Source organism: Portunus trituberculatus, chromosome 43 (assembly GCF_017591435.1).
Source record: "Portunus trituberculatus isolate SZX2019 chromosome 43, ASM1759143v1, whole genome shotgun sequence".
Classification (NCBI taxonomy): domain Eukaryota; kingdom Metazoa; phylum Arthropoda; class Malacostraca; order Decapoda; family Portunidae; genus Portunus; species Portunus trituberculatus.
The window spans coordinates 10,399,411-10,411,910 of NC_059297.1; the positions used below are offsets into that span (position 1 = coordinate 10,399,411).

Sequence of the window (12,500 nt, forward strand, 5' to 3'; positions counted from 1 at the left end):
GATATAATTTTCAATCAGTAGAACATCATCTCTCCTCTACTAAAGCTCATCTTCTTATCCTCACCGAAACACAGCTGTCTGAGGCAACTGACAGTAGCCCCTTCTCTGTTCCCTGCTACCTTCTCTATCCTCATCTTCGCTCCAAAGCTGGATGTTGTGTCTATGTGCGCAACGACTAACATGCTCTCGTGCCCACGCTCTTGAATCTTCCGAGTTTTCCACCATCTGGCTTCGACTCAATAGTCACTCTCAAACTAAATTCATCTGTGCTGTTTATCTCTCTCCTAACTCCTCTGACTATAGTAAATTCTTTGACTATTTAACTTCCAAAGTGGAGCACATTCTGTCCCTCTACCCTTTTGCTGAGATTTCCATTCTTGGAGATTTCAATGTTCACCACCAGCTTTGGCTTTCCTCTCCCTTCACTGACCATCCTGGTGAACTAGCCTTCAACTTTGCTATCCTCCATGACCTAGAGCAACTGGTGCAACACCCTACTCGTATTCCTGACCGTCTTGGAGACACGCCCAACATTCTTGATCTCTTCCTCACCTCTAACCCTTCTGCTTATGCTGTCACCCTTTCATCTCCGTTGGGCTCCTCCGATCACAATCTCATTTCTGTATCTTGTCCTATTTCTCCAATCCTCCTCAGGATCCCCAAAGCGAAGGTGCCTCTGGCGTTTTGCCTCTGCCAGTTGGGGGACCTGAGGAGGTATTATGCTGATTTTCCTGGAATGATTATTGTCAGAGACCCATCTCTTTGTGCTGAACGCATAACAGAGGTGATAGTGTCTGGCATGGAGGCGTACATTCCTCATTCTTTTCTCAACCTAAACCTCCTAAACCTTGGTTTAACTCAGCCTGTTCTCGTGCTATACATGATAGAGAGGTTGCCCACAAAAGGTACTTGAGCCTTCCATCTCCTGAATTTCATGCACTTTATATTTCTGCCCAGAATCATGCAAAGTCTGTTGTTCAACTTGTAAAACACTCTTTCATAAATAGAAAATGTCAAAATCTTTCAAACTCAAACTCCCTTCGTAAGTTCTGGCATCTAGCCAAAAACATTTCCAATAACTTTACTTCTTCATCTTTATTTCCTCCTGATGCACCACTGTCTCTTCTGTCTCTAAAGCTGAACTCTTTTCTCAAACCTTTGCTCACAACTCCACCTTGGATGATTCTGGGCTTGTCCTCCCTCTCCTCCTCCTCTGACTATTTCATGTCTACAATCAAAATTCTTCGTAATGATGTTTTCCATGCCCTTGCTGGCCTAAACCCTCGGAAGGCTTATGGACCTGATGGGGTCCCTCCTATTGTTCTCAAAAACTGTGCTTCTGTGCTTGCACCTTGCCTGGCCAAACTCTTTCAACTTTGTCTATCGACTTCTACCTTTCCTTCTTGCTGGAAGTATGCCTACATTCAGCCTGTTCCTAAAAAGGGTGACCGTTCTAATCCCTCAAACTACCGTCCTATAGCTTTAATCTCTTGCTTGTCTAAAGTTTTTGAATCTATCCTGAATAGGAAGATTCTCAAACATCTGTCACTTCACAATCTTCTGTCTGATCGCCAGTATGGCTTCCGTCAAGGTCGCTCTACTGGTGATCTGGCTTTCCTTACTGAGTCTTGGTCATCCTCTTTTAGAGATTTCGGTGAAACTTTTGCTGTTGCGTTAGACATATCAAAAGCTTTTGATAGAGTCTGGCATAAAGCTTTGATTTCAAAACTGCCCTCCTACGGTTTCTATCCTTCTCTCTGCAACTTTATCTCAAGTTTCCTTTCCGACCGTTCTATTGCTGCTGTGGTAGACGGCCACTGTTCTTCTCCTAAACCTATTAATAGTGGTGTTCCTCAGGGTTCTGTCCTGTCACCCACTCTCTTTCTATTATTCATTAATGACCTTCTTAACCAAACTTCTTGCCCTATCCACACCTACGCTGATGATACCATCCTACATCTTTCCACGTCCTTTCAGAGACGACCAACCCTTCAGAAAGTCAACAGATCACGCAGGGACGCCACAAAACGCCTGACTTCTGATCTTTCTAAGATTTCTGATTGGGGCAGAGAAAATTTAGTAGTTTTCAATGCCTCAAAAACTCAATTCCTCCATCTATCAACTCGACACCACTTTCCAGACAACTATCCCCACTTCTTCAATGACACTCAACTGCCTCCCCTATTCCACACTGAATAACCTCGGCCTGTCGTTTACTCATAATCTTAACTGGAAACTTCACATCTCATCTCTTGCTAAAACAGCTTTTATGAAATCAGGCGTTCTGCGGCGTCTCCTCCAACTGCTTATTCTACGGCACGCCAACAATCAACAATGACTAACTCTCACCTGAACGTCTGTATACAGGGAAAGTGAAGGCCATACACCCAAAAGATAATGATAATGATGATAATGATAATAATATTAATAATAATAATAATAATAATAATAATAATAATGATAATAATAATAATAATAATAATAATAATAATAATAATAATAATAATAACAATAATAATAATAATAATAATAATAATAATAATAATAATAATAATAATAATAATAATAATAATGATAATAATGATAATGATAATGTGGTTCAACTATGAAACAAGAAAATGACCGACGAGAAAAAAAACAATAAATAATATTCAATACTACTTTTCTGAGGACACTAAAGAGAGAGAGAGAGAGAGAGAGAGAGAGAGAGAGAGAGAGAGAGAGAGAGAGAGAGAGAGAGAGAGAGAGAGAGAGAGAGAGAGAGAGAGAGAGAGAGAGAGAGAGAGAGAGAGAGAGAGAGAGAGAGAGAGAGAGAGAGAGAGAGAGAGAGAGAGAGAGAGAGAGAGAGAGAGAGAGAGAGAGAGAGAGAGAGAGAGAGAGAGAGAGAGAGAGAGAGAGAGGGAGGAGGGGGAAGAAATCCCGATAATATTTGGTTGCATCGTTTTTATTATTAGGTTTTCCTCAAGCTGCTTTCAAGAGTTTATTTTCTGTTAGGTCACCTAGTCTCATTTCCATAACTATGAGTGATTTTCTCAGTACAGGAGTATTCGTTACTTGTTCGTCAAAATGATCATGTGAAATTTCATAGTATCTTCATTAGAAATATTGCAGTGTCCTCTTTCTGTGATGCGTTTCTTTGTTGTTCCATTGGTGATAGTATCAATTAGTCAATTTTGCTATTCCTTTTAACGTTATCACTTAGAAGAATAAATCTAAAACAAACCATCCAAACAAGTATATTACTAAACCGTTGAAGACCAGATCTGAAGGGAAGAAGAATATCAAGAATATCTCGCATCTTCTCCCTAGGCTTTTTCTTGAAACGGCCTCTTTAATAATGCGAATGCGTAAAAAGTACCCATTACTCTTTAGACGTATCTCGCATTTGGTAAAAGAGTTCAGATATGAAAACCAAAACAATATCTATGGTTTAAAAGCTTTCATAGCACAATTTTCAATACACTGTGGGAAGTTGATTAATGAACACTGGCTATATCCCTATGGCGATATTAAGGGTTCTTTTTGAACTCATTATCTCTTTGATCTCTAAAAGTAATCAACCACAATAATATGAGAAGGAAGTGGATGAAAACTTATCGTAAGAAGCAGCTTTTGATAAAACCTTCTGCTGAAACTTAGAATCATAGTTCGCACGTTGAATAATTCCAATAAAAATCAAAGGAGGAACAAAACTGAGATTTCAAGGCCACTTTCACTCCGCACCAAAGTGAAATCCCATCTCTGTTCCTTTTAAAATACCTGCGAAGGATGGAGTTCGAAAGGACCCACTCAACTTGCCCGGCGCGTAATGAGAGACTTGCAGAGACGCGCGCGCCGTCTGTTCTTTTGTGTTGCACTGGAGTGTAGAGGAGGCGCGGGGATGAGAGTGCTGGAGTGAGGAGTAAAGCATATGGAGGGAAAGTAAAGCATGTTTCCTGCAATGCGTACCGCACTTACTCACATGCGCACACACACGCGCGCGCACGCATGTACGCACGCACTCACGCACACACACACACACACACACACACACACACACACACACACACACAAAGTCAAAGTTATATAGTTACAATTTACACATCAGAAAGATTGTACATTTTCATGTTCAGAAAAAATAGTATCCTTCAATCTCTGAAAACATTTTTTATTATTTTAACATGTCCAACGCTATCCAAGCTACATGTTTATCTATAAAGTTAGGCTAACAACGACATCTTTTAAGGAACAAGTTCCAAGTCATGTTGATTACGCGTTGCCGGGAATTTCAAGTCGTCGTGCACTTCCCAGCATTGCTATTTTAAGAGAATCAGGGAAAGTGTCGTGGATGTATGAGGGATTAATTTCCACCTGCTCCGTCACCGAAATGCTGACAGTGAGACCAAAAAAAGAGAGTAACTTTGGGCGGTGACAGGCTGCAGCGTGAGCTAAAAGATTTTTCCAGGGACTTGGTGTTGCGGTGCACCAACCACTCTTACTACCACTGCTATTGCTATCACTTGTACTGCCACTGCAGCTACTACCACTACTAGTTACTAGTAATATTGTGCTAGTTTTGGTGGCATTACTACTATTACTACTACTACTACTACTACTAATACTAATACTAATACTAATACTACCGTTACTACTATTATTATTACTTCTACTACTACCACGATTATTAATATAAACTGCTGTAACCACTGTACCAAACATCATACCTACTAAGTGATTGTACTAGTTACGATAACTAAAACAATACATATACGAAATGATATTTGGAAACTTAACTGAATATTCGAGAAACTTCACCCGCATATTGCGATAGCACAGTCGTTATTAATCGGCTTTTGAATAAGGCCCATAAACATAAAGAGCAAAAACGAGTAAAAAGAAAACAGATTATGCTATGATACCAACTATTTATTTGGTTTGTGTCACATTCATTGGAAGCTCCTGTGTACAACTCAATGTACTTATTCTTTTATAATCTTGCATCTGCAGAAAATACATAATGACACTGTTGATCGCGATATTTTTTTTCTTTTTCCGGTATACGACTATTGTTTGGCCGACATTAAGCGTGTTATGTATAATTCCAATTTGAAAATGTAACTCTGGAACAAACTGACACTTAAAAACAGCAAGTAAAGCGGCACATCACATATGCGTTTATTGCTTTACGAAATTCATGACTGAACGACCTTCTCTAAGAGGAATCCAATGAGTGCTGCCGGTGCTGGGTGCACTATCTTGCCACCACCAGGGCGCCAGCTGCTCCTCCATTAGGCGCAGCTACACCCTCACAGCAGAGTGGGAAGTGGCAGGCTCCTGGCTCTCGACACAGCTGACACCCACGGATGTAATAGCCAAGCGACATGCAATATAATACACCTACCGTAAACACTCCCTACACACACACACACACACACACACACACACACACACACACACACATACCGTTAAAAAGATACGTCTATGTGACAGGTCAAATGAAAAGGGATGGGCTGTGGCGAAAAACAAAAAAGAAATGTTGGAAAAAGGAGAAAAAGGAATGAAGCAGTGAACAAGAGGCTTGCAAGGGGGAGCACCAGCGGGGATTACTCAATTGGAGGTAGAGATGGTTGGGTCCTGACGTTAAAAATAAAAGAAAAAAATGCGTTGTCTCTATAGAAATTTGTGCGAGTGTGTGTGTGTGTGTGTGTGTGTGTGTGTGTGTGTGTGTGTGTGTGTGTGTGTGTGTGTGTGTGTGTGTGTGTGAGTGCGCGGGCGTTTCCTGACCTTTCTTGAAGCCACTTTAGTAAATTGACTGTATTACGAGGGATGGTATTTAGCACGCTCTCGTACTTTCAATGGGTGTAATCTCCTTGACAACTCAGCTTTCCACGCCGGCCTTCTACATTCATCAGTATATCACATGTCACTTTCCATCACATTACGTCACTCACATCACTTTCAGCAACGCCATCCATTATCCATTTCATCATTGCCATCCGTCACTAAACATCCTACTACCACTAACATTACGATTTTTTTATTATTTTACCATCACTTATTACCGTTACCAACCTTCACCAAATATTCTATTGCCACCAACATTTCCCATTCTTTATTTCGCCATCACTTATCACCATTACCAGCGTCATCAAACGTATTTCACAAGTCATCCTTCCATCAATGCTATGAATCATCAGTTTTTCCCCCATTATCATCCAAATTATTCATCTGTCACTTCATCACACTTATCATCACCATTCCACAACCATCACTATCACCATCACCTCCACCAACACCACTAATCATCACCTGCCATCACCAAACATAATGCTACCATCAATAAGAACCCTTAATTCATCTTTTCCTGTGATTTATGTACATCACCACTCATCACATTCATCATCTATATATTTCACTATCACCATCTCCACCGACACCATCTTTACCCCAATTACCAATAGGACTCTAACTCTCTTCTTACCGCCATGATTTATCTCTATCCCCATGCATTATACCCACCTTCATTCCTTTCTATTACAACTATCGCAATAATAATCATCCCTCTCTCTCACATCAACACCTGGCCGTCTATCATTCCTCATTACTATTCATCATTGCTTAACATCGCATTAACCATCTTCTCGCATCCATAAGTTCTCCCAGCTACTCCCGTCACCATCTACTTCATCCATCTCTATCTGAAGTGCGTGAAAACAATGCATGGATAGAGAATATTATACGCACAAGGAAGAAACTAAAATTTTCTTTTCCGAAAAGATATCACGATTAATGGAAATTAAAATGCCATAACCCAAAGTATGAATATATAGTGATTTGCCAAAGAAAAAATCTTACATCACATTTTTATGTAAATTAGAGGTTATCAGATGAATGTGGTGGCGGATTAGGACTAACAAAGAAACAGAGGAGAAAGAGGAGAAAAATTAAAAGGACACAAGGAAAGTATAAGCACTGGTAAATGTGTTGACCTTTCCATTACTGTAATAAATTGCATTATGCTATTTAAAACAACTAAAACAGGACATAAAATGCTATGGTACATTCCCCATCCATCCTAGTAACTTGCTTGGAATGGAAGAAAAAGAACAACAAATTTATACAGTAAAAGCACAAACACCAACATCTCTCTTGACTTTTATAGTGTAGCGATAAACTACATTAAAATATTTAAAACGAGGGAAGGAGAATCTGAAAAGCAAAGAAAACACACTAGAAATTCAAACACCAGCAAATTTGTCGACCCCTACTGTGTTATAATTAATTGCATTGTATTATTATAAAGGAAGAAAGAAAGACACTGAAGGTAGTGGCACATGCTCACTCACCATTTCCTCTTATTGGGAACGACAGTAAAGGAAGAAAATTCATTCAGCATGGTACAATTACTAACATTTGTTTTAAAGTAACACCTAATAAGACATGGTCAACCATTACTGTGATTACTTCGCATGTAAAACAAAGTGTTGACGACAAGGGGGAACCAAAAATGAAAAGCAAAACAAAAGAAAAAGAAAAAGAATACTCAGAAAAAAATATATCTCATGACAAAGCAAAACATTTTCATTACTCATTAGCATACTAACAATAATTAATTCTAGGTCTACAAGTTGATGGTGTGGTATTATGATGGGTACAAGTGATAGGTATCAGCCAAATGAAGGATAATAATGAGGAGTAATGGACGGAGGAGGGCAAGGCAATGAGAGCGGTGACATGAGTTAGTGAAAGGTAGAGTCGAGTGGCGGGCGGTGATGTGTGGCCTGATGGATGGTGATGAGGAGTGGGTGGTGGTGATACGTGTGCCGAGTGGTGATCCATTTCCTTTCGCGGCGTCTTGGTGCTCGTATGCCTCACCTGATAGAGTTATCTTGAGAGAGAGAGAGAGAGAGAGAGAGAGAGAGAGAGAGAGAGAGCAAAAAACGTACCATACGTTTGTAATCGCTTATGCCTAACTCGGAGGTTATTATCATGTACCTGTAGTGAAGTTACAAAATGTTAAACTTCAGTGTTCGTACAATTTCTGGCAAGATGAGAAATTTTGTTCAGGGATTCACATACGTATTGCATTTCTTCATTATTACTCGTGTATTGTCTTCCAAACAATGGTTTCCTTTTCTTTAACAGGGCTCAGTTATCTCTCTTATATGCATTGCATATGTAAGGGCTTTTCTCTCCTAGAATATATAAAAGAAAAATTAAACTGAAAAGAAAAACACATCTAGAAATAATGCTTTCCAATGCTTGATAAACCGGTTTTACCGTTACCAAGAACTCTTCGTCAATACCGCTAATTTAAAGCGCCCTTCTCAAAAAAGTTTCAAATTTTAAACAGTTCAATGTAAAAGAAGAATGTGTTTATCATCTATTAATATACAGGAGACAATGTAAGGGCGTTTGAATGTAAGCCATGACATGTATGTGAAAACTCATTTTTCTATCATGAATACTATTTTTGAAGACCACAAAGATGCTTAATCAGGTTCTACATTCTCATTGAAGATAAAGGAGTCTTACCATTCTAGCAATCAAGAAAATAACCCTGAAAAAGCTATTAACTTAGAAAAAAAAAAAACGTTCGTGGAGTTGTCGAAATCAAATACCAAACCTTTGCGAATACAAGTTTCTACTGATTTATTCTAACTCCGTAATAGAGGGAAATAATAGAAAAAAAAGACGCAAAGAAATAATAGAAAAAAAAGACGCGAATGATTTTGTAATGAGATTTACGTGATTAACTTTTGATTTCTTTTCAAATATAAAATTGCACATAGGGAGGAAAATCACGTAAAACGCTTAGTGTTGCAAGTTTTACGAAGAACAAACACACTCTGCATATGTAAGGAAAACATATGCAAGGGAATGAGAGGTAAGTGCACGGGAGTTAGGTTGCACGAAAGTTGTAAAGCATAGAGTTTGCAGCTACACACACACACACACACACACACACACACACACACACACACACACACACACACACACACACACACACACACACACACACACACACACACACACACACACACACACACACACACACACACACACACACACACACACACACACACAGAGAGAGAGAGAGAGAGAGAGAGAGAGAGAGAGAGAGAGAGAGAGAGAAATATTTAAACGCTGTACAATCCTGCTGCAATTAATTTTTCTTATGTCATTGGTAATTCAACTCATGAGTATAAATTTACATACTAGTCTCTCTCTCTCTCTCTCTCTCTCTCTCTCTCTCTCTCTCTCTCTCTCTCTCTCTCTCTCTCTCTCTCTCTCTCTCTCTCTCTCTCTCAGTTTACCTGAGGATGGCGGAAGATTTGAACATGTCATGTCAAGAGACAAAAGTTTTCATAATACACATGTGCACACGCGCACACGCGTGGACGCACGCGCACGGGGTGCACATACACATACACACACACACACACACACACACACACACACACACACACACACACACACACACACACACACACACACACACACACACACACAGAGCCACTTTGTCTTAATGACTGTTCTATTCGCCTTCTCTTGCATCACGTCTGCTGTTTCCTGTGGGTGACTCTATTAAACACCGCCTCTTCAGCATCCTGAGTGATTAACCTAGCTCTCTCTCTCTCTCTCTCTCTCTCTCTCTCTCTCTCTCTCAACATGCGTCTATCCATCTAAATTCTTCCCTTGCTGCTGAACTATTATAAGGGAAGAAATATAAATGCAAAGGAAAAAAAACTATTCCAGTTTTGCGTTCTGTCACGAGCAGGTAGTAGAGAGACCTGCAGGTGTGTTTATGGTGAGTGAGATACGAAACGCTCGGGGCTGGACAGGTCTGGGCTGGTCTGTGGTGGTGGTGAGCTATGAGTGGTGAGTAGTGGCAGCATGGTGGTGGTGAAGGATGGTTATGTAGTGGTGAAGGCGAGGTGGTATAATGCCCGCGCGGTGGATGCCGTGAGGTGCTTGGTGGATAATGGAGTACTCGCTGGTGGGGTGGAGTTTAGGAGCGAGCGGGGAGAGAGGACGGAAATGTGTGGTGGTGCTGTGTGGTGAGGCGTGGCGCATTTTTGTGGTGTGAGGCGCAGTCATAATAGGTGATGCATTGTTGTGATGGATGTTGGTGATAGTGAGTGGTGTTTGTAGGTACTGTGCAGTGTTGAAATGGTGACTTGTGTTGTCTTTTTGATTTTGATGTGTGGTACTGATGAACTGAAAGGAAAATATATAGTTGGATACCTAGCGATCTATCAAGTGGGTGTGTGCTGAATTTCAATGGTAACTCAAGCTGCCTTCTTGATGTGGAGCGCTGGTGGATACAAGACAATTCAAAGGAAGAACGAACGCTGAGATATCTAGTGATCTATTAATAAGTTGCTGGTGAATTATAAGCCTCTGCCAATAATAATTTATGCAAAATTACATAATGGAGAGATGGATATGTTGTTTCATCGAATCTCTGTGACTTTAGTGTATAAGTGGTAATTCCTGACGCCTACCGTGATATAAAGATGCTGGTTTCTTAGCGGACCGAAAAATCCGAAGTAAGTGTACAGATGTTACTAAAGATTCCAAACACTAAGATGCGCAGGTTCTTTCATAACATGATATGTTGTCGTGTTCTATCAGAGTCGTGTCTCAGTCTCATCCCTCCATGATACGAGGCAATAAATTTATCGTGAGCTTAGAATAACAAGATCCAAGAAGAAATAAAAAAAAAAGCAATTACGGGCCGGTAACAGAATAAATAGGGAATTTAATGTCAATCAAGAAACAAGAATGTAAAATGCCATTGAGAAGATAAAGGTACTAATAGACAATTGGAGAAAATTTGCTAGTTATCTTACTGTAGTTCTAAGTTCTATACCTATAAACTTCTGCAATCCTCGATCCCGTCTCAAGAACATTTCACCGCTGTGCTACTTGAATGCCTGCACTATAATAATGTGGGGCTGGACTTGCAGGGCGAGGCGCCTGATGTAGCAAGGCTACAGCGGCAAATAGACATAAGGATCGTAAAGTTTCATTGCACAGGATTCCAAGTAATACATTGTGCTTCTCCCCTAGTTAAATTTATGTATATGTTAAGGAAATGCATTTAACCTACGCCAATAACTCTTAACCAAGGGGACGATATTTTATGAAGTGTTCCTGTCTATCATTATGTTCTACCATCAACGTGCCTCCCTGATTCTCTTACACTCTACTCTAAACTCATTCAGAAATTAAACAATAATGAGTAAGTAATGAACGGTAAAACACAAAAGAGGACTGCTTTATAAGCAGGCAAATGATTAGTAATGTTCCCCTTCCTTCTTTCAGACGCTCCGGTGGTCGATCTTTCAATGGGACGCCCCTTGGATCCGAGAAGCCTGAAGGAGGGAGATGACGTTTACTTCGAGTGCAGCATCATTGCCAACCCTCCTTATAAACGCGTCATCTGGTACCATAACGTGAGTGTGATACAGCGTTTTTCCCCAGCACTTGTTCCTCTTCTCTCACCTCATCCACTTCTGCCTCTCGAGCTGCATTTCCTCCTCTTTCAGTTGCAGTTCTTTATTTGCAATTTATTCTTTTCTCACAGCCTCGTCCGTTTCCTCCTCGTTTCTCCTTATTCTCCGGTTTCATTCTTCCTACTCCTCCTCGCCTTCCTTTTCCTACCACGCTTTCGTTTATTCATATCCGACTTTCCTCCCCCTTGCATTTTATTACTTCCCTCTTGTTATCCTTCTCTCACCATTTTCTTAGTGTTTGCTTCTGCTACCCTGTCTCTGCCTTAGACACCTGCAGTACTTGTCATGTAGTTTTACATGTGTGCTCTTGACTCCTCCTCGACTCTTCTATCTTCCTTCTCCTAGCCTCTTTCTTTCTCCTACTCATAGTCTCTTTTTATATTTCTCAGATATCCCTTAAAACATTTATTTTGGCTTGATTCTTTTTAGTGTCATATTCATCAGCAGTTTTTGTAGTTTGCATGCTGTTTTCTTTATTTTTGTTTTTCTTTCTATCTCCGTCATTTAGATTTTATAGTTTTCCAAGTCTATTTCTATTATGTTCATCTTTATCTGTCCAACGTACATTACCTCTTTTATTTCTCTTCCTTAACACTTTTCCTTTTTAGTAAAATATTAATGGCTTCAGCTAAGGCTCATAAGAAAATTTTCCTCGCCTAACCTCTTTGACCATTCCCACAGGTACTCTTCATCATCACCAAGGCCATTTAAAACACACCACCACCCCTTTTCTCTCCTCCTCCTCCTCCTCCTCCTCCTCCTCCTCCTCCTCCTCCTCCTCCTCCTCCTCCTCCTTTACCTCGTCCTCCAGCTCTTCTTTCACTTCCCCGCCTTAGTTTTATGTTAGTGACCCGCTGTATTTTGCCCATAATAATGCTGACGTATGAGGCAAAGTTTCGTTCTCTCATCTAACTTTGTCGTCTAGAGTTCAACTTCCGAGCGATCCCCTTCTCGTCGTTTCGTCTTGAATTTTCATCGATATTTACGACGTTCTTCCCC

General features: G+C 40.3%; 1 protein-coding gene and 1 long non-coding RNA gene across 3 annotated transcripts in view; one reads left to right on the forward strand and one right to left on the reverse strand.

Annotated features, from left to right (window-relative positions):
* Positions 1 to 12,500, reverse strand: part of LOC123518263 — a 294,645-nt gene that overhangs the window by 262,856 nt on the left and 19,289 nt on the right. The gene's annotated exons all lie outside the window — the stretch shown is intronic.
* LOC123518261 overlaps positions 1 to 12,500 on the forward strand; it is a 210,020-nt gene that overhangs the window by 166,200 nt on the left and 31,320 nt on the right. For both annotated transcript variants that reach the window (XM_045278988.1, XM_045278987.1), the window contains one exon: positions 11,311 to 11,441. In XM_045278988.1, the coding sequence (XP_045134923.1) occupies positions 11,311 to 11,441 (131 nt within the window). The remainder of the gene's footprint in view (positions 1 to 11,310; positions 11,442 to 12,500) is intronic.